A 23,609-nucleotide genomic window follows, 5' to 3' on the forward strand; every position below is an offset into this window, starting at 1 on the left:
GAGAGAGTAAAAATTGTAGTATTGCTACCCAGATATGACAGTATCGAGTTAAGAAGGAGGGCGATGATAGCAAATGATTTCATGCGCAGACTGTGTAGAAGAAATGGATGCGAGTTTTTAGATATGTGTGGAGTAGGTTTGATTGCAGAAAAGACTTGTATAAGAGGAATGGCCTGCACTTGAATTCATTTGGCATCAGGAACCTGGAAAAATTACCTCTTGGTATGAGACCTAATGCAGAGAATCAGGGAAATTAAATCATCAAGGGAGGAATGCAAAAAATGTGTGTGAAAGTTCAGCTATGGTATGCAAACGTGATAAAGATATGAATGTCTTCAAATATGATTATGTATGTGGTGAAGGAGTGGAAAAATATGCTTTGGGTTCAAACTTTTTGAGTATGTTTTGGGAGGGAAAAGAGAAAGTTCTAGAATAAGACCAAATAGACTGCATATTGAATTATAAGAATAGGCTAGGTGGTAATTTATTATGTCTATACACAAATTTCAGGAGCATCAGAAACAAAGGGGTTGAGTTTGTTGCTTTATTGAATATGAAGTGGCCTAAGATTGTTGGCATTAGGGAAACCTGGCTATCAGATATGGTAACTGGGATAGAGTAATGGGTATACTATTTTTAAGAATGACAGAAGATATAGGAGAGGAGGAGGAGTACTACTAATGATATCAGATGACTTAAGTCCAGTTAGGATAGAAACGCAAGAAAACAATGATGGTAACAATGTCTCGTAGTGGTGAGTTTGAGGCTATCTGGTGTGAAGTGGAGGTTAACAGAATGAAACATATGGTAGGGTGTTGCTACAGACCTGGTGACTGAGTTGCAGGGTACAAATAAATGCATTGCTAATTTAGCCTTGTGGGTACCAAATGAGTGATTATTATGGGTAGCTTTAATTTTCTAAACATTGATTGGGTAGAAGAGAATTCTAATAAGAATTTCACAGACCTCCTTAATTTTACCTTCGAACCATGTTTTGGTGTGATGTAACAGGTGCCTCTAGTCAATTCTACGAAGAGTATTCAGGCCATGATCAAAAAACCCAGATTTACCATAGTTATTGAATTTAATGTGCCATTTATGCTCCTTTTTTTCTGATAGGAATTGTGCATCCTGTTTCACCTATTACAGTTACAATGTATATGGTATTCTCCAGGGTGGGCCAGCAGAGGAAGTGGATTCTTGGATGAGTTGAGTAAGTTCTTTAATTTTGCAAGAGGTTTAAAGGTGGCATTATGGTTGTATTTCTGTAGTATTCTGTTTATTTTATCTGATATCCCTTTAATGTATAGAATGGTTACAGTTTTATTTTAATCTAGTTTATTTTTGTTTTTAAGTGAGGTCTTGTGAAGAATTTTGTTGATAGTATTTTGTAGCCATTTTTCAGGAAGATATTGCTGATAACTTTTAATTCATCTTTAAGTGCTTGTTCACTGGAGAAAATCATCAAAACCCTGTTTTTTTACTGTATTACATGTAGTTTGTGTGTTGGGCGATGGTAGGAGTTTATGTGTATATATTGGCTAGTATGTGTAGGCTTCCCTTAAATAGTGAAGGAAAGACTGCGAAAAGGAATACGTGTGACAAGTGTATCTAGAAAAGGAAGTGTGTTCTGATTTTCAATCTCAGTTATGAATTATATGCATTTGTGTTGTTTGTTTAGATGGCTGATGAAATCTAATGTCTGGTGGCCATGGGACTAGATAGTGAAAACATCGTCAACATATCTAAGCCAGACTTTGGGTTTTAAAGTACAGGAATCTAGAGCACGTTGCTCAAAAGCTTCCATATAAAAGTTGGCAATTGTGTGTGTGTGTTGGGGGGGGGTAATGGTGAGCCCATGCCGTGCTTTCTTTTTGTAGGTAGAAAGTGGGAATTTGTCCCATAAAAGAAGAATTTTATCAATGATTAGAACATTTGTAACAAGGCCAGGGACATCAAAACTGCCATAAATCGCTTTTTTCCAGTGTGATGTCTTTAATTTTGTTTACAAAGTGTTGTGCATTTTCTGTGTAGTCTCCATAATTTGTCTGAAATTAATGCTGTTCACCATGAAACACTAAAGGAGAGGATTACGAGAATACTATCTTTGGTACCATAGTATCAGTTACTGAATGGGAAAAATGTCAGTAGTGCATGATAATCTTTGAAAAAGTGCTTAAATGAGGCAGTATCTGAATGTATCCCTAGTGTTCAAATAGGTTGGGAGTGAAATGGATGTGCAACCGTATTAAGCAAGAGATCCACAGGAAGAAGATGATGGGGAAAGAATATCATGAGAATAAGAGTGAGAGGAGTTATGAAATTTATAAAGCTCAGGGCAGAAAACTAATGAGTATTGTGCAGAAAGCTAAATCAGAGTATGAAAAAAATTGGCCATGTGCAAGCTAAAGGCAATCCAAAAGAATTTTATTATTATGCTGCAAACAAAGGAAAGCATGAATGTGAAAGAATAACTTTATTGAATGCAGATCCTACTCGAGTATCAGAAGCTAATGAGATTATTCAATTAAAGAGTGCTCACTTTGATAAGATATACAAACCAGGTGTATGTAACATGGTGCACAGTGGTACTGCAACATTGGATGAAAAGTCAGAGGTTCATGAAAATGAGGTAGAGCTGTTGCACAACCTGGATAAGAATTTGTCTATAACTACAGATAGAATATCAGCCCATTTGCTAAAGGAATGTTTAGCTGAATTAGCTAGACCTTTCACCTGTTTGTATGACTTGGGTCTCAGCTCAAGAATTATACCAGTGGGATGGAAAGGATCTATTATAGTTCTATTGTACAAGGGTGGTGCAAAAAAATGATGTGTCTAACTACTGACCTATCAATATCTTTGGTGTGGTAGTGAAGATTTTAGAGAAGTTGATAAGAACTCACATACAGAAATGGGTAGACAAGCAAGCTATACTCTGCAAGGAGCAGTATGGGTTTACTAAAGGAAGGTCATGTTTTAGCACTTTGTTCATATTTTTTAACAATGTTACAGACTAGTTGGATACAGGGAGTGGATACACCATGATAATGTTGGATTTTGCTAAGGCATTTGATACCACCCAAAAGGCTGTTGCATAAACTGGAGAATATGGGATTATACAGTGGGTGTGAATCTGCCAGATTTAAGGTGAAGAGTGATGTACCTCAGGGTTCAGTCCTTGAGCCATTATTGTTCAATCTATACATTAATGACATCAGGCAGGGCCTGACATCAGCTGTGCAAATGTTAGCTGATGATGCAAAGATAGGCAGGGCAATCAGGGATGGTACTACTAATATTCAGTACTTACAAAATGATCTGAATACACTGTAAATTTGGGCAAATGAAAATGCCTATCAGTTTAATGTTAGTCAGTGTAAAGTTATGCACTTTGGCATGATTAGATTTCCAGCAGCATATTATATTAGCCATGTTATGCTACAAGAAACTGAGGAGGCAAGGGATCTTGGTGTATTGGGAATAGGAATTTGAAGTTTAAAAGTCATGTACAGTAGCAAAAGTTGCAAATACAACTCAGAGGATAATTGCGATGTTGAAGTGAATCTTGACATGTAAGGATAATGAAGTTATTTTGCCTCTTTATAAGGCTTTGATAAGACCACACCTGGATTATTGTGCACAGATTTGGTCTCCTGCATTCCGAGGAGATAAAGAAGCTGTGGAAACGGTGCATAGAAGAGTTACAAAGATTATATCTGGATTATGAAATTTAGATTATGAGGACAGATTGTGAGTATGTGGGTTACAGACTCTGGTAAACAGCACCAAAAAGGGGTGATATGATAGAGATCTATAAACTTTTGAATGGGTGTTATAGGATAGCATCTAATGAAATTTTTTGTTATGTGGAAAGTGGGGAGAGAACATGGGGACATCCCCATGGAAGTTAAGTTTGTTCATAGTCAAAAAAAGGGTAAGAGCTAGGATTTTCTCCCAGAGAGCAGTGAATGAGTGGAATAGTTTGCCTTTAGTGGTAGTGAGTGCATCTAGTATGAATGAATTAAAGCGAAGGTATGACAGCTGGTTTGGATGATTTACAGCCTCCCTCGATGAGTCCTTGACTCCCTGGATGTCTTAAATAATTTTTTTTTTTTTTAATTTGAAATTGTTTTCATTTACAACAGAATTCCACAAGCAATGTGTACATTGTTATTATTACATTTGATGTTACAATTAACAAATAATCCTCAATACTTTCATCTTTTAGAAGTATTACATAATAATAAGTAGAATAATATTAACAGCTTAAGTAATTAATACTGATTAGGTCAACACAATTCAAAGCCACGTGAACCACGTTACCGGCCAGGATGTATATATACATCCAAGTTACCATGGATGTAAAGTGCATATTAAATGATGGGCGCTGGAAATTTTCAAGCACTGTTTCCACTAGATCTTTGTAATTGCACGCTTTTTTGTTTCCAAGAAAATTATTCGCAACCATCGTAAATGCAGTCCAGGCCTCTTTCTCAATTTCGTTCATAGAGTTGATGAAATTTGGGTCTCTTATTAAAGTTTTAATTTGCAGTCCATCAAATACACCGGCTTTAATTTTTTCATAACTAAGTCTTGGAAATTTTTCACATATGTATTGGAAACAGTCACCTTGTAAATCTAAAGCTTTAACATACTGCTTCATAAGACCTAGTTTGATGTGTAGAAGTGGAAAAATGATTTTTTTCTCTGTTGATTAAAGGTTGATTTATAACATTCTGTTCTCCAACATTTAAGGATATTCTAAGAGGCCAATGTTTCTGACTCCAGTGTTGGTTTCTAGCTTGACTATCCCAGAAGCATAGAAAACACGGAAACTTTGTATATCCTCTTTGAAAACCAAGTAAAAAGTTCACCATTTTAAGATCCACACAGATGATCCAGTTATGGTCTGTATATTTTAATAACTTCAGAACCTTTTTAATGTCCTCATATGTTTCCTTTAAGTGGACTGAATAGCCAATAGGAATTGAGCCATATACATTTCCATTGTATAGTAAGACACACTTGAGACTTCTGCTTGAACTGTCGATAATAAACGCCATTCATTTGGTTGATATTGTACAACACTCATTTCAGTTAGTAAACCTGACATATTGTTACAGTAAACAAACCCACACTCGTGTTTAAAATATTGTACAAGATTACTTTCCCTGCTATGATAAAAAGTTATCTTCGTATCTTGCTCCAGTAAGTTTTTTTCATTTAATCTTGAAGCTAACAATTCCAATGATTCCTATGATAGGCCCAAATCTCTTACTAAGTCATTCAATTCCGCTTAAGTAAAACGTTGCGGTCCAGAACTAGAAATTAAATTTTCATTGTCTAAATCAACATCGGGTCTTGCTCCTCAAGAACATCTGGCATATCCTGATCATGCTCGTTCTCAAGTAAAGGAAGTCCTTTATAAATTGGCATGGCTATTTCATTGGAATGAGCAGCTGGCCAAATTGCTGAGTCGAGATTTGGATGCACAATTTTTTTCTTATTCTTCTTATTATAACCAGAAGTCTGAACTAAACAAAAATAGCAATCGTCTACGTGATTTTTCGGTTCACCAAATCATTGGAATGCCAAAAGCTAATTTTTGTCATTTTCCCTTGCTCCACTGTCATAAATTTTCTACCCATGACTTACACACTTTATTTGGAGCCCATGACTTGTCCTGATCTGCAATTTTTACGTTAAAGTATGCAAAGTACACTTTCTTAACGAAATCAGTGATATTTGTCCTTTGACTGGGAACAGTAAAGCTGCCACAAATGTAGCAGAAGGAATCTACACTATTGACACAATTTCGAGTAGTAGACATGATGTATTTTCTTCACTGCCGACTAACATGCAATTAACAAGACAAAAAAAACCAGAGAATTTATTGAAACGTTATAAGCACTCATCATACTTTCACAATTGATTAACGATTGACTGATTTCGATCGTTCTTTGTCCGCTATGACACATATAGCATTCATTTGTTTTAGGCAGTTGTCATCGCCTACTTTTCATCACCTAAATGTATTAGGTCGGGTATCGGCCTCTCTTGCATTCGAAGCGCCAGTACATGCCTTTGCAGGTTCTTACGCATTTATTCGTTTACTAACACGCGAGAATGGTGAGTGCTCCGATTCTGATCTGCGCACCGCTTTGAATAATAGGCTATATCTTCAGGAATTTTTTGAATTTCTTGATAAAAAGTTAGGAACAGATTTTTAAAAGTACATACTTTCAGAAAATAATATTCAAAAATCGATTTTTTGATCCTCTAAATAGTGCTGCCTCCTTAAAACTATCAAAAACTTACAAATTAGCAAAAAGAAAATGCCATAGAGGAAAAACCTGATGCGATAGAGAAAAATGGGTTTGATATTTGAAATCAGCACACCCAAATTAGTAAAAAACAAGTGTCAGATCATAATCAGCAGAAAAAAAAATTTTTTTTTGTTGGCCAGTGTTATTAATACTCCCTTCAGAATCCAACATAATCCACCATATCAAAGGCTACTTTTGTTGATATTATTTAATGTAAATCTCTTAGTATAAACTATTATTCATATAATTACCTTTGAGTTTTTTTATTTAATTATTTAATCTAGGATATGTATTAATAATGGAAAGGACTCTGTATAAAAATAATGTTCAGATTATTTTAATTATTCCTATATTCATAGTAGAAGAATTTGTGTTCATCATAATTAATTATATATTAATTGAGTTGAAAAATATTCTTTTATTTAGTTTCTGTATATAAAGGTATAATGTTATGTAATGCTTATGCTTATGTACTGCTCTAATTGTTGTCATGGAGACGGAGTTAAAAATAGAAAGCGCGAGCATAGTAGTGCATGAGTTATGGATGTGAGATGGAATTGATTTGAACTAGACAGTGAGAACAAGTTTTGGCTGGAAAAAGGAGTGAAAGTATATAAATGGAAAGGAGAGTAAACAAGAGCAGTGGGTCAGGAGTTGGTCAAAGCAGTTGGTCGGCAGAGTTAGCACTAGAACTAGGGAACTAGGGACTGAGTACAATTGGAGCACTCAGCACAGTAATGGCACTGAGAACAGTACAATAGAGATGAGGAAATAATTTATTGGCAGCACGGAGTTAAATAAAAGGCTGTAGTACAAAGAATTAAGTACTGTGATCAGATTACGAAGGATCGAAATGTAAATTGACAACTCAGAATATTGATATGGAATTCTGAAGTTAATGTTGTATTCCAGAGCTTTCAAGGAAGATTAGTAGAAATCTGATTCTAGTGTAAAGTAATGTATGGGGAATAAGTAGATTTTCTAGTGCAAGTGTGTCTGCCTATGCGTTGTGCTGAAATTAAAGATTAAGTTAGTTTAAAGAAGCTTATTGATTTTTAATCGGTGAATAGTCCATTTTTTCCCCCCGTTTTTCTACGTTTTTGAGTGCTAAATTATTTCTCTGAATACGAGTGTACTTCAGTGGTTGTTTTTTGGAAGTTAGTTGCTGTCGCGATATAATATATTTTGGTTACCGTCGGAATAGAATGCATAACAGTGGAAGACAAAACGAAGCTAAGTTTTCATTACTGTATTTAGTTTTATTTCATTTTATTTAGTGTACTTAAATATTTTGTTTTGCTTGTAATTGTTTGTACTTTTTTTTTCTATTTATTTAACGGAATTTATTAATTGAATAATTAACGACTATGTTACTCGGCAGTAAGGAATGATTCAGCTGTAGTTGCAAGTGGCATATCGCCAAGTCCTCTGCCATTTAAGAACTCTATTATAAGAAATATCATAAGGGACTTTGTGGCATGCAGTACTTGCGGCATGTATGCGTCTCAGGAATTAGATATGTGGCTTGTTAAAGAGAGCGGAGAGCGTATGTGTGCAAAATGCAGACAGTGGGAGGAAATAAGTGTCGAATTATCAATATCTGACCTTGTTGCTCCAGGAATGGGGAATGAATGTAGGAAGACAAGTAGTGTGATAGGAGAGAGTGAAAAAATATATATATGAATGAGAAAAGAATAGTTGATAGTGTGGAAGGCGTGAGTGACTGAAAGTTTAGGAGATGGTTTTGTTTGGGAGAGTGAATTTAGATTAAGAGTGACTGACCTGCAGAGGGAGATAGATGAGCTGAAAGAGGAGGTGGAATGCCTTGTGAATGAGAGCAGAAGTATGAAAGTTAAGATTAGGAGAATGGAAGAGATAAATGCAAGTGGAATCAGAGTGGGGGAGAGAGAGAAATTTGGGAGTGTTAGAAGAGGAGAGAAAGAAAACAGAAGAGAGAGAGAATGAGTGAGAGGTATGTGGGTGCTAGAAGAGGAGAGAATGGAAACAGTAGAAGAGAGGGAATTGGAGAGAGGTATGGGAATGCTAGCAGATGAGAGGATGGAAACAGTAGGAGAGATGGAATGAGAGAGAGATATGAAAGTGCTAGAAGAGGTGAGAATGGAAACAGTAGGAGAGATGGAATGAGAGAGAGAGATATGGGAATGCTAGAAGACGAGAGGATGGAAACAGTAGGAGAGATGGAATGAGAGAGGGATATGGAAGTGCTAGAAGTGGAGAAAATGGAAACAGTAGGAGAGAGAGGGAATGAGAGAGATGTATGGGAGTGCTAGAAGAGGGGAGAATGGAAACAGTAGGAGAGAGAGGTATGGGAATGCTAGAAGAGAGAATAGCAGTAGAAGAGAGGGAATGAGAGAGACCTGTGGGAATGAAAGAAAAGGAGAGAATGGAAACAATAGGAGAGAGAGAATGGTAAGAGGTATAATGGATGGCGACTCAATGATCTGTGGTGTTCAAGATAGGATGTGTGAGGAGTGTTTGCCAGGAGGAACAATAGAAAGGGTGGCTATGGCAATTAAGAGAGGTGAAAGGGTGGATAAGATGATTGTGATGGTAGGAACAAATAACTTGAGTGGTAATGTAAGTCGGGCAGCGAGAAATATGAGATTTTTGCTTGAGGCGGTACGGAAGAAGACAGAGAGAGGAAAAATAGTGTGCGTGTTGCATAGGTATGATAATGATGAACTGAGCAGAAGAGCAGTGATATTGAATGGCATAATAGTGAGAATGTGTGATAAGTGAGGACTGGTATATGTGGATGCTTGGAGTGCGTTTGAGGAAAGAGAGGAATTGTATGTGAGAGACCACTTACATTTGAATGAGGAAGGACGTAGGCATCTGGAGAGATTGCTATATGAGTCAGTGTGTCCCAGGGAGGATGATAGCAGGGGTGGCCTCTTGTGGGAATGGATACTTGGGAGAAGGGAGACGATGTCAGGTAGCACTGAGCCCAGTGGAGTCTAGAAGGGATAATGCTGGGTATAGAAACAATGGCATTTATATGCTTTATACTAATGCCAGGAGTATCTGGAATAAGGGAGAGGAATTGGTGGCGCAGATAGCATCAGCCTGGCCAAAAATTATTGGGATCACTGAGACGTGGTTGACAGAAGGGGATATAATAACAGGAATAGAAGTCGCTGGGTATAGCATTTTTCGTCAGGATAGGAGGGGAAACCGTGGTGGTGGGGTACTGCTTATGATAAGTGATGACCTATGTCCTCTAAGAGTGGAGGCTTTGTAAGGAAGTGAGACAAATGATTTTGAGAGCATATGGTGTGAGGTAGAGGTAGGCAAGACAGGATATTTAGTGGGGTGTTACTACAGACCCAGGAGCACAGAGGATGGGGACTAGGAGATGTTTAGACAGCTAAGTTTGGCAAGTGCAAGAAGAATGATTGTTATGGGAGATTTTAACTACAGTAGTATAAATTGGAGACAGGAAGATGCATGCCGCAATAGGGGAATGGAATTTCTAGAATTCTTGAGGGACAAATGTCTTAGGCAACATGTAACAGAGGGAACAAGAGGTTCAAGAGTTTTGGATTTGGTTATAGCATCAGAAGAGTTGATAATAACTTAGATGACATCTCTCCCACCAGTTGGAGAAGTGATGGGAACTTATGTGGAATTATAAAGCAGGTGATTATAATAGTCTTAGACGTCAACTTCGGGAAGTTTCATGGAGGGAGGAATTGGAAGGCCGGATATCATTAGTGCGTGGGAAATCGTGAAAGAATATTTGTTAGCAGCAATGGTAAGTTGTATACCACGAGTGAAGAAGAGGACACAATTTGGAGTAAAGCGGATGACAAACAATATTAAACAGGAATTGCATGTGAAAAAGAGGCTATGGAAGAGATAAAAGGAGACAGGTGAAGAGAGGATGCATGAAGAATATAAGACACAGGCCAGAAGAGTGATTAATGTGGTACAGAAAGCGAAACGGGAATATGAGTGGAGGTTGGCCCTAAGATCCAAGAAAATCCTAGGGAATTTTTTAGCTATTTGGCCAGTAGGAGGAGAAATGACTGTGGAAGAATGATATTGTGGGATAAAAATGGGAATAGAGTGACTGATGCAGAGGACATAGTGGAATTGTTCAATGAACTAGTAGTAAGACTTATACGTTGGTTAGACATAACTGGTAATTAATTTACGGAATTAACAACGCATATAAAGTATATTAATTAAAGATAACTTTAATGAATCACTTCTATATTTTGGCAATGTCACATTGCCATCTTCAGGAACATAAAGATATGATATGTGCACTAAGGAACTAACAAAGCAAATGAGGAAGAAAGTAAGAAACTAATTTTGTTCCTAAAGTCCTAATGGTGCCCTCTTGCAGGCTAATTTGATAGTCTTGGCAGTTGGGCTGAAGTTCTCATAATGAAAGTCTCCCAAATTTGGGGCAGTTTCATGCACCCAAATTTGTTGAGGTTAGGAACGTTTTTTAGAGCTGCTGAAGATTCTTTGAATAATCTTTCGTATTTAAACTTGCTGCGATGGATTATTTTTGTTTTCTTCCAACGAATTTTATGGTGGGTATCTAAGGCATGGTCTGCCAGCCCAGAGCGGCTGTACTGGTGAAACCGGATGTAGTCTTGGTGTTCTGAAATCCTGATATTTGTTGTTCTGCCTGTTTGGCCAAAGTGGGACAATTTGCAGCTGCAAGGGATCTGGTATACACCAGGTAGGTCTAGGGGAAGTGGTTGGTCTTTGGTAGAGCGGATAAGGGATGCCAACTTTTTATATGGTCTGTAACAGGAAGTAAGGTCATATTTTTTGAGGATATTAGTTATTTTTTCAGAGGTGCCCTGGATGTAGGGGATAGTGATAGACTTGGTGTAGTCTTTATTGTGGAGGGGGGGAGGGGTTTTGTGGTTTACAGGTTTTAGTATTTTTTGGATTTTTTTGGAGTTATAGCCATTGGCTAAGAAAGTGTTGAGGATGTGGTTTAGTTCCATAGTCAGGGCCTTGTCATCTGAGGAGATTAATTTTGCCCTGTTATATAGTGTTTTTATCACCCCATATTGTTGTGAGGGGGTGGGGGGATTGCTGGTGAATGTATCTGCCAGTGTGGGTGGGTTTTCTGTAAACAGAGAAAACCAAAGATCCATCAAGCTGGCGGGTGATTAAAGTGTCTAGGAAGGGGAGGGTGTTGTTTTCCTCTTTTTCTAAGGTGAACTGGACTCTGGGATGTTGGTTGTTTAAGTGTGTTAGGAAGGAGTGGAGTGTGTCTGAGCCATGTGGCCAAATAGCAAACACATCATCCACATAACGAAGCCAAATAGTGGGTTTTTGTGGGGCGGAGTTTAAGGCTTTCGCTTCAAATGTCTCCATAAAGAAATTGGCCAAGGGTGGGGAAAGTGGTGAACCCATGGCTGTCCCCTCTATCTGTTTGTAGAATTGTCCTACTTTGGCCAAACAGGCAGAACAACAAATATCAGGATTTCAGAACACCAAGACTACATCCGGTTTCACCAGTACAGCCGCTCTGGGCTGGCAGACCATGCCTTAGATACCCACCATGAAATTCGTTGGAAGAAAACAAAAATAATCCATTGCAGCAAGTTTAAATACGAAAGATTATTCAAAGAATCTTCAGCAGCTCTAAAAAACGTTCCTAACCTCAACAAATTTGGGTGCATGAAACTGCCCCAAATTTGGGAGACTTTCATTATGAGAACTTCAGCCCAACTGCCAAGACTATCAAATTAGCCTGCAAGAGGGCACCATTAGGACTTTAGGAACAAAATTAGTTTCTTACTTTCTTCCTCATTTGCTTTGTTAGTTCCTTAGTGCACATTCATATCTTTATGTTCCTGACGATGGTAATGTGACATTGCCGAAATATAGAAGTGATTCATTAAAGTTATCTTTAATTAATATACTTTATATGCGTTGTTAATTCCGTAAATTAATTACCAGTTATGTTCAATACACACTTTATTGGAGTATTTCATCTTAGAGGAGTCAGTTTTAATGCTAGAGGGATAGGGCTGGTTCGAGGTTTAGAGGTACAGGAGGAGGGTGTGTTTCAGATACTGAGTACTCTGGATGTCAGTAAAGCTTTGGGATGGTTTTTCACCACGAGTTTTGAGAGAATGTGCCAGGGAACTGACAGTGCCTTTAACCTGGCTTTTCAATGAAAGTCTGACTTCGGCAATGGTGCCCAGAGAATGGAAGGAAGGTAAGATAGTGCCATTGCATAAGGGTGGTAACAGACTGGAAGTGTCTAATTATAGGCCAGTCTGTGTGTCATCAGTAGTTGTTAAGATCTTGGAGAAAGTAGTGAGGAACCGTATACAACATTGGGCAGATGAGGGTATATTATCTGTGAGAGTCAACATGGATTTGTTATCTGTGAGAGTCAACATGGATTTGTTATCTGTGAGAGTCAACATGGATTTGTTATCTGTGAGAGTCAACATGGATTTGTGAAAGGGCGTTCTTGTTTTAGCAATATGCTAGCCTTTTATAATAAAGTTACAAGAACATTAGATGAGGGAAAGGCATATACTACAATTTTCTTAGACTTAGCAAAGGCATTTGACAGGGTGCCACATGATAAGCTGATATTTAAGTTGCACCACATGGGTCTGGGTGTCAGATTGGTCATCTGGATTCGGGATTGGCTGTCTGATAGGTATCAGAGAGTTGTATATGGTGTAGCAGTTTTAAGAAGGCAGAGGGTTACAAGTGGTCACAGGACTCAGTACTAGGACCTATATTGTTTAACGTTTTAATCAATGACATTGCCAGTGGATTGCAAGGGGATATTCAGTTGTTTGCAGATGATGCGAAGCTGGGAAGGATTATTAGTAATAGCGCAGATGTGGTAACCTTGCAAGAGGATTTGAATAAGCTAGATAGATGGGCAAATGAATGAGGTTTCAGTTTAATGCAGCAAAATGTAAGGTCTTGAGGTTTGGGAAACATCGATGGGATGCAGCATACTCTATGGGAGGAGCTATGCTGGAGGAAGTAGGGGAGACAAGAGATCTGGGGTTGATGGTTGATAGAAACCTGAAGTTTAGGGGACATATCGCAAAGGTGGTGAAGGTAACACAGAGGATTGCTGCAATTATGAGAAGGACACTGGCCTGCAGAGATAAGAGGGTTATCATTCCGTTGTATAAGTTTCTGATCAGATCACACTTGGACTATTGTTCTCAGATTTGGTCTCCAGGATTTGAAGGGGATAAATTAACTGTGGAAAGGATACAAAGATGGATGACAAAGATGGTTTCAGGACTGTACAAGGATCGGATCTACAAGGTGGATCTTCTATCCACCAAACTCTGCTGTCCACATTCGGCTGAGGGAATGTGGACTGCAGAGTTTGGTGGATAGAAGAAGGAGAGGTGATATGATTGAGACTTTTAAACTGTTGAGAGGTGGTTACAGGATTGACACACTGGGGAGTTCTTTCGCTTCATTGAACAGTGGGAAGGAGTGATGACAAGAGGCCATCCCTGGAAGTTACGAAAGGAAACTGTGAGCAAGAGGGTGAGGAAAGGTTTCTCTGCGTGGAGGGTGGTTGAACCGTGGAATGCATTGCCCGATGGAGTGGTGAGAGCGAGAACGGTCAATGAGTTTAAGGAGTGGTATGATAGACTTTGTGTTTCTTAGGGGGGACCTCCCCTCGATGAGTCTTGACAGACTTTATGTTCTTAGGTAGGACCTCCCATGATGAGTCTTTCGACTCCATGGAGGCCTGAATAATAATAATAATAATTACTTTTGAAATGTGTAACTCCAGTGTGGTAATTAACTAAAGTTTTAAGTGTGCCTCAGTGAATAATATGTGCAAAGATTTATTCTGGTAAGAACAGTTGTACTTTTTAGCAATTTAGAGTGAAGTTATAAGAGTTATCTCCTTCTGTTAAATCCTAATATTAACTGTGGTGTTTATGCTGATATTAGCCAAAGCTAGAAGATTAATAGTCTTCCTCCCTTAAAGTGATAGCTATCTCTTGACTGAGCTATGTGATTTCTGACTAAGGGATAGATAAAGAATACAATTGTTAAAATTGCTGTGAATTTCAGTGGTGAAGAACTTTAGAGCTATCTTTACCTATTAGGGAGAAATTAGATTTTGAAGCTCAGTGTTTGATACCAAAAGTTAAGTGAATGTTATGTGTAGTTGAACTGAGTTAATTTTGCATTATCTTGTATCCAAAGTATGCTTATGTATATATTTTATAACCTTGCATTAAATGTTTTGTTTTATTGATTTCAATTTGTTATTAGCCTGATTCTTTTCCACTGCACCGTTCATAAAATTATCGGACCTAGCGGGAACCTCAAATGTTAATGTAAAATTCAGCCTATATATAAACATTAGACTGCTAAAGTTAATTAATATTGATTACACTATTTTGCATAGACTAATCTGAATGTAGGGTGGGCGCAGTATAATAGAAATTTCCCTATATTTAGATTAGTAATCAACATAAAATTAATTAACCTTAATAAGAACAACGTTAAAGCAAGATGGCGGATCAAAAGACAGGAAGGACGATCCAACACTCTCAATATACTGAGAATCAAATTCAGGTCTTTTCATTCAAAGGCTGCAATATGCCATCATTCTTCCAAGTGCACTACAGAGGCACTTAATTTCAATTCCTATGTAATTTAGTGTAATTAATTACCTTTTAAAAGTGTAATTTCTTTTGAAAATGAGGTAGATTTTAAATATACATCAGTTCTATGAATAAGTTTATATAAAATGGTATAATATGATTTATAGTACTACAGGTACATGATATGTTATAAATTAAAAATGATTTTGTTTAATTTTAAATACAGTGTTCTGCTAAATGTGGAACTGGAGTTCAAACTCGTGTTGTCTTTTGTGGAATTTGGGAAGCAGAAAGTGTCAAGAAAGTTGATGATGAAAAATGTGATGTTGAAAAAAAATTTCCTACAGTGCGTAATTGTACCAGAGCTCCTTGTAAAGGAATGTGGTTTACTGGACCATGGAATAGGGTAAGTTTTAATGATCATCTAAGTATTTTGAATTATTTTTTGAGATCTTAGTTATTTTAGAAATAAATGTAAATCTTTAAAGGATTTACATTTCTTTGAGATTTTATTTTGGAAAAGATATTATTATTATTATTATTATTATTATTATTATTAAACAAGACCTCATGGAGTCAAAGACTCATCTAGGAGGTCCTTTTATCTTACACACACATTTCATCATACCGTGTCTTAAACACATTCAAACTACTTGCAGACACCACGCTCTCAGGCAAGGCATTCCAATCACTCACAACTCTGCACGGAAAAAACCTGCCTCTCACTCCCTTACTCACACCCTCCTTATACAGTTTCCAGGGATTACCTCTGGTTCTCCCCTGATCTCCCACTATTCTCTGTAGAACTTCTCCACCATAGATCCTATAACAACCCCTTACCAACTTGTAGGTCTCTATCATATCTCCCCTCTTCCTTCTCTCCACGAGACTCTGCAAATTACATCTTTTCAATCTTTCCTCATACTCAACATTCCAGAGGTCAGAAACTACCTTAGTCAGTCGCCTTTGGACCCTTTCCAACATCTCTTCATCCTTCTGAAAACCCGGTGACCAAATCTGGGCACAATAGTCCAAGTGTGACCTAATCAAAGCCTTATACATTGGAACAAGTATCTCCCTACTTCTACATGTCAGTGTCCTCCGCATCATTCCCAGAAGTCTTTGTGTTGTCTTCACAATTTTGGCGATGTGTCCCCTAAATTTTAGATCCTTATCCACTATCACCCCCAGATCTCTTATTTCCTCTACTTCCAACAGTATATTCTCACCAAGCATAAATTCTGCATCCCATCTTTGTTTTCAAATTTTAAAACTTTACATTTTGCAACATTGAACTCACATCCCCCATTTGCTTGCCCAATCACTCAATTCATTCAAGTCTTCTTGCAAGGCCACAACATCTTCACTACTCTTTATGGTTCGTCCCAACTTTGCATCATCTGCAAACAACTGAATATCTCCATCCAAATATTCACCAATATCATTAATATATAAGTTAAATAGTAATGGCCCTAAAACAGACCCCTGAGACACTCCACTAGTGACTTTCCTTTTCCTGGATATTGCACCCCCATACACAACTTGTTGATACCTATCAGATAGCCAGTCTCCAATCCAATGCACTAATCTAATATCCAACCCCATCTGCTCTAGTTTGACTGTCAACTTATCATGAGGTACTCTATCAAAAGCCTTTGCGAAATCCAAGGATATTACTGTGTATCCTTCTCCTCTGTCCAAGGAAGCAGTCACTTTATTGTAATAAGTAAGTAGATTACTAAAACATGACCTTCCTTTAGCAAATCCATGCTGTCCATCAAAGATTATACCATTGTTGTCAACCCAACTCTGGATCCTAGTTCTCACAAGCTTCTCCAACAACTTAACCACAACACCTGACACACAATAGGCCTATAGTTTGATGCTTGAGTTCGATCACCTCCTTTATGAAGTGGCACAATCTTGCCCTCCTTCCACTCTTTAGGAACTTGACTAAGTGCAAGACTCGTATTAAAAAAATATGTCAAGGCAAGTGTCAACTCTCTGGCACACTCCTTCAGAATACGTGGTGATATATTATCAAGTCCCACAGCCTTATTTACATCTAGTTTACTCAACTCCCCAAACACCTCTTGCTCACTTACATTCAGTCTCTCCTCCCCATCATCAACTGCTCTTAATCTCTCCATGAAGTCACATTCACAAGATTGAAAGATCTTTATGAATTGCTCATTAAGTATCTCCACAACACATTCTGCAACAGCTGTCTTTATACCATTTCCTCCAATCAATGTCATCCTTCCATAATCATTCTTTCTTTTGCTGGCTACATATCGAAAGAACTCCCTAGGATTCTTTTTGGCTTCATTAGCTAACTGCTGTTCATACCTCTCTTTAGCTACTCTCACCAACCAAGCCACCCTCCTTGCCTGGTCTTTGTAGACCTCATGAAATTGGTTACTTCCACTTCTCTTATGCTGTCTCCACAATGCCTTTTTTTTCTGTATTGCATGCTTAATCTCTTTATTCATCCATCTCACACCTACCTTATTTAACCTTCTCACCCGTGGTATACATTTAGACATTGCATCTACTAAATAGTTTTTGAAAATCCCCCAAGCTGCATTGATCTCTTTTCCAGCTAACTCCTCATTCCATGCTACATCTGCAAGCTGTCTCCTGAGCTCTTCATAATCACCCCCCTTGTAGTTCCACATATACCCTTTTTTCACAGGGGTCCTTGCACTGCTGGCAACCACCCAGGTAATCACCTCATGGTCACTTTCACCAATTGGTGGATGATTTGACACCTCATTTATAAAATTTATCTTTGAAAATAGCTTATTGCTATTATAAAACTGTTTCATGGAACCATGCAACTTTATTTAAAATTGAACTTTATTTAAAATTTAAAGTTCACCTTATCCCATGCATGCCATTCTATGTCATAAATTAATTTACTGTCCTTGCATGTATGACATTCTCTGATATCATACATTCCAGTTATCTGCTGCTCTCTATGCAGTAAACTTCACACTACTACTTAGCACTTCTTTATTCAGTTTTCAGAGATTGTTTTTTATTCTTATTTCATTCATCCTTTTAAAAATCCTTGCAGTGTATTTTCACCCTTTCTGTGAATTCTATATCATGAAACCTAGCTGACCTTTGTTCAGTCTGTGCATCTGTGTGCTTGTAATGTGTGCATACTGAACAAAGGTCACCTGGGTTTAATGGTATGGAATTTTAAAATAGTCTCTGTCTGAATAGTTGCATCCTTCCATGTTCCAATACAACCCACCTCTTGCATACAGCTTTCTTCTGTCAACAAATGCAAAAACTCACATATTCTAGATCTCTTTCCTCATACACATTCTTACCATCATTTCATTCATTATTGTTGCTTGTCTCCTCAACTCTGCATTATCATTTCTAGGTGACATGTTTACTGTCTTCCCTCTCACACTTTTCTGCTGCACAATCTCTAATTTTAATCTTGAACACAATAATGTCATTCACATTTTTTCCCTTGCTTAATTTCTATAGTCACACTCTCTGTTGTTCCACCAAGCATTCCTCTAACATTCTACACTGCACAATGTGAATCATCGGATCTCCACACATGGCATTCCTCACAGCTCCATTATTCATTTTTCCTCCTTACTATCAAGTCTGACCAGTGGTGCACTCAGGATTTAATCTTGGAGGGGGCTGAGAGCTCAGGATTTAACCTTTGGGGGGGGGGGGGGGTTGAGTAGGCGTTTTGCGAATACACACTACACATCACATATGGCCTATAACTGAGCATCTGCAGTGATCGCTAATTCATAAGTAGCACACAACATAAATAAAAAAAATGAATTTTAATTAGGAAAAGATTTTTGGAAATTTTTCTAGTGTTTTTTCCTTTTCTTTGGGGGGTGCCCGGGCCCCTTGGTCCCCACTCTGGGTGTGCCACTGAGTCTGACTTCTCTCTCTCTCTCTCTCTCTCACTTCCTGCCTTTCCTCTCTATGTTCCTTACTTCTCTTAATTTCCTCTCATTTTATCATTTTCCTTAGCTCTTCCACTCTTAAAAATAATTTTAGAAAAATGTTTAAAAGAAAATAAGCAGTCAGTTTCCCCTAACCTGTGACAGTTAGGGGAAAAAAAATTCCATTCCACTTATATAAAATTTACATAACTTTTATATCACTTATAAAGTTCTATAGGTAAATATAGGAAGGTTATTACACCTCTTTATAAAGCTATGATTTGGCCATAGTGTTATAAATGATGTCTGTGGAATGTTTCCTGTGGGGATAGATTGAAGGTATGTGGGCTGCAGAGTTTAGCTGATAGGCATGGGAGAGGAGATATGATGGAAACTTATAAGTTACTAAAGGGATTCTATAAGATTGACATACAAGAAATTTTTCCATACATGGGAGTAGGGGGGAAACAAGGGGTTGCACACTTGGAAGTTGTCTAAGTGTGTGGTTAGTAAGGGTGTGTGTGTGTGTGGACTAGGTTCTTTACTTCTAGAGTGGTGTTGAGTGAAATGGATTGCCAGAGGTGATTTTGAGTGCCCCAACAGTGAATAGGTTTAAGGAGATGTATGATATTGTGTTAATAGATAGTGGGTCTCCCACAATGAGTCTTTTGATTCCATGGATTGCCTATATAAATAATAATAATAATAATAATATTTAGATTTTGCAGAAGTCTTTTGATAGAGTGTCACATGACAAGTGGATTCCATTTTAAAGCAGAGTCCTGATAGTAGAAAGTCACTATACATGCTGTAGCCATCTTTCTCTCTCTCTTGGGGTTTTTACTGTTTAACTTGTATGTTAATAATATTAGGAATGGTGTGATTGAAGATATTCAGTTATTTGCAGATGATGCAGATTAGAAGAACTATAAAGAATAGAGCAGATGTTGCCTTACAGGAGACAGTGTGACCAGGCAAATGAGTGGGACATCCAGCTCATTGTTGCAAAGTGTAAGGTTTTGAAATATGATAGGCAATGGTGGGAGGATGCAGAGTATCCAGTTAGTGGGAAATTCTGAAGGTGTAGGAGATGCATAATTGCCAGTGTTTGTGGACAGTGACCTCTAGTTTAGGTGTTACTTTGATGAAATTATGAGGACATCACAACAAATTATGGTAGTGATGAAAGGGTGACGTTACATAAAGAAGTAAAGTGGTTATAGTTCTATTCTAAAGCCACTGTATGTGGCTTTATGGAATGGAACTTTATAGAATGAATTCTCAGTATATAATGTTATGATGTCTTGATTATGCTAAACATGAGTTACTATGTGCAGAATTGGCCATCAGTTTTCAAGGAAATGAGGATATATATATTGGAAAGAATCTAAACTAGATTAACTTAGGCTAATTAGGATTTCTGGATTTTTGAATATGTCAAATATTCAGAGAGGGGGGGATGCTAATTGCAGAGGTTTTTAGAAATTTTAGAAGTTAAATATTGGAGAGAGTTTATGTAGAAGGGGGAGAGACAGGAATAGGAAAAGAGGCTACCCTGCCATATAATTTGGGTGTGAGCAGGGGAGAGAAATAGAGTCTTTGAATGGAGAGCAGTTGATGAGCAGAATGCACTCTGTGTGGAAATGATGAACGAGTTTAAGGCATAATTTGATGAATTATGTCCGTGACAGTGGAACCTCTGACCACGACTCTTTTGATGCTATGGAGGCTTGATGATAATCATAATAATATTAATAAAAGGTATATTACCTATTAACTCCTCCAATATTAATACCCTGTCCCCAATCCAACAAAAATCAGTTCTTACATTGTTTGTCTCATTATTATTATTATTATTGTAATTAATATTATTATTATTCAGGCTTCCATGAGTCAAAAGATTCATTGTGGGAGGTCCTTCCAAGGAAACACACTCTTATTCTACTCTCGAACTTATTGACCATTCTTGCTCTCACCACTCTATCAGGCAATGCATTCCACGGTTCAATCACTCTCCATGCAAAGAACCCACTCCCCACCATCTTGCTCAGAGCTTCCTTTTTGTAACTTCCAGGGATGCCCCCTTATCATCACTCCTTCCCACCATTCCACCAAATGAAAGAACTCCCCAGTGTCAACCCTGTAAACTACCTATCAACAGTTAAAGTCTCAATTATATCACCTCTCCTTCTACCTACCAAACTCTGCAGTCCACATTCCCTCAGCCAATCCTCATAACTAACATTGTACAGTCTTGAAACCATCTTTATCTGCCACTGTACCCTTTCCACAGTTAATTTATCCATTTCAAATCCTGGTGACCAAATTTGGGAACAGTAGTTCAAGTGTGGTCTGATCAGGGTTATAGAATGAAACGATAACTATTTTATCTCTGCAGGTCAGCATCCTTCTCAGTATTGCAGCAATCCTCTGGATTACCTTCACCACCTTTGCAATATGTTCCCTGAATTTTAGTTTTCTATCAATCATCACCCCCAGATCTCTTGTCTCCTCTACATCCTCCAATCGAGTATGCAGCCTCCTATCGATGCATCCCAAACATCAAGACTTTACATTTTGCTGCATTAAACTGATACCACCATTCATTTGCCCATCTGTCTGGTTTATTCAAATCCTCTTGCAGGGCTGCCGCATCTGCACTATGACTAATAAATCTTCCCAGCTTCACATCATCTGCAAACAACTAAATATCCCACTCCAATCCACTTTATATCAATGTCATTGATATAAAGGTTGAACAACACAGGTCCCAGTAGTGAGCCCTGTGGGACTCCATTTGTAACCATCTGCCTCCTTGATACTGCTCCACCATACACAACTCTCTGATACCTATCAGACAGGCCAATCCTGAATCCAGTTGACTAATCCAACATCTAAATCCATGTGCTGTAACTTAAATATCAGCTTATCATAGGGCACCCTGTCAAATGCCTTTGCAAAATGAAAAAAAAATGGCAGTATATGCCTTTCCCTCATCAACTGCTCTTGTCACTTTATTGTAAAAGGCAATCATATTACTAAAGCAAGAGCACCCCTTAACAAATCCATGTTGACTTTCAGAGATGACATTACTCTCATTTGCACAACGCTGTATGTGGTCGCTCACTAATTTCACCAAGATCTTAACAACTACTGATGAAACACAAACTAGCCTATAGTTAGACACATCCAGTCTGCTACTGCCCTTATGCAATGGCACTATCTTATCTTCCTTCCATATTTTGGGTACCTTTCCCATAGCCAGACTTTCACTGAAAAGCCAGGATGGAGCTGTCAGTTCTTTAGCACATTCTCTCAAAACCCATGGTGAAATACCATCCAGTCCTACAGCTTTATTGACATCCCAAGTACTCAGTATTTGTAACATACTCTCCTCTTGCACCTCTAAACCTCGAACCTGATCTATTCCTCTAATATTAAAACTTACTTCTCCAGGATGAAATACTCCAATAAAGTGTTTATTGAACAACTGCACTATGTCCTCTGCATCAGTCACTCTATTCCCTTTTTTTTTTATCCAACATTGTCATTCTTCCACAATCATATCTCCTCCTACTGGCCATATAGCTAAAAAATTCCCTAGGATTTTCTTTGGATATTAGTGCCAATCTCTTCTTATATTCTAGTTTTGCCTTCCTTACCATATTAATCACTCTCCTGGCCTGAGGCTTATATTCTTCATGCATCTTCTCTCCAACCCTCCCTAATATCTCTTCTTTTTAACCTCTTTTTCACCTACAGTTCCTGTTTGATATCTTTTGTTGTTTTACACCAAAAGATATCAAACAGTTTACCCCAAATTGTTTCCTTTTCTTCTATCGTGGAATGCAGCTTACTGTTGCTGCTAACAAATATTCTTTCATAATTTCCCCAGCATTAATGATATCTTTCCCTTCTAATTCCTCCCTCCATGGAACTGCTCGAAGTCGATATCTAAGACTTATAATCACCTGCCTTATAATTCCACATACGTTACCTTTTCTTTGAAACTCCTTCATGTCTATTCATCTTCCAAGTCAAAACCACATGGTCACTCTCCAACTGGTGGGAGAAATGTCATCTCAGTTATTATCAACTATCAACTTCTGATGCTATGACCAAATCCAAAACTCTTGAACCTCTTGTTCCCTCTCTTACATATTGCCTATGACATCTATCCCTCAAGAATTCCAGAAATTCCATTCCCTTATTACTGCATGCATTTTCTTCTTCCTAACTAATACTGCTGTAGTTAAAATTTCCCATAACAATCATTCTTCTTGCACTTGCCAAGCTCGACTGCCAAAACTCTTCTGCTTCCCACTCTTTTTGGTCCTGGCTTCAAGACAATATCCTGTGGATAAAATTGAGTATCGCATGGTTATAAAATTCTTTGTAAAAGAAGGTTTAACAGCAAAAGAAATTCATTCAAAGTTCATAAAAGTTTATGGGCACTCTTCTCCCTCATTTTCAACAATTAAGAAATGGGGTGTCGAGTTTAAACATGGCTGTAACAGAATTTAAGATGATCCACGTGAAGAACGTCAAAAAATGTAACAACACCAGAAATCATTGACCAAGTGCATGATATTGGATGACCAGCGAATCAAAGTGATTGAAATTGCTGAGACTATAAGGCATTTCAAAAGAACGTGTAGGATATATTCTGCATGAAGAATTGCATATGAAAAAGCTTTATACAAAATGGGTGCCACACTTGCTCACAGCAGATC

General features: G+C 37.9%; 1 protein-coding gene across 5 annotated transcripts in view; it reads left to right on the plus strand.

Moving 5' to 3' along the window:
• The window catches only part of LOC150097613 (papilin-like), a 1,184,257-nt gene that overhangs the window by 507,301 nt on the left and 653,347 nt on the right, over positions 1-23,609 (plus strand). For all 5 annotated transcript variants that reach the window (XM_090407770.1, XM_090407771.1, XM_090407772.1 and 2 more), the window contains one exon: positions 15,171-15,350. In XM_090407770.1, the coding sequence (XP_090263896.1) occupies positions 15,171-15,350 (180 nt within the window). The remainder of the gene's footprint in view (positions 1-15,170; positions 15,351-23,609) is intronic.

This window comes from Typopeltis vanoorti, chromosome 17, assembly GCF_054136105.1.
Source record: "Typopeltis vanoorti isolate ZY-2024b chromosome 17, IOZ_Tvanoo_1.0, whole genome shotgun sequence".
Taxonomy (NCBI): domain Eukaryota; kingdom Metazoa; phylum Arthropoda; class Arachnida; order Uropygi; family Thelyphonidae; genus Typopeltis; species Typopeltis vanoorti.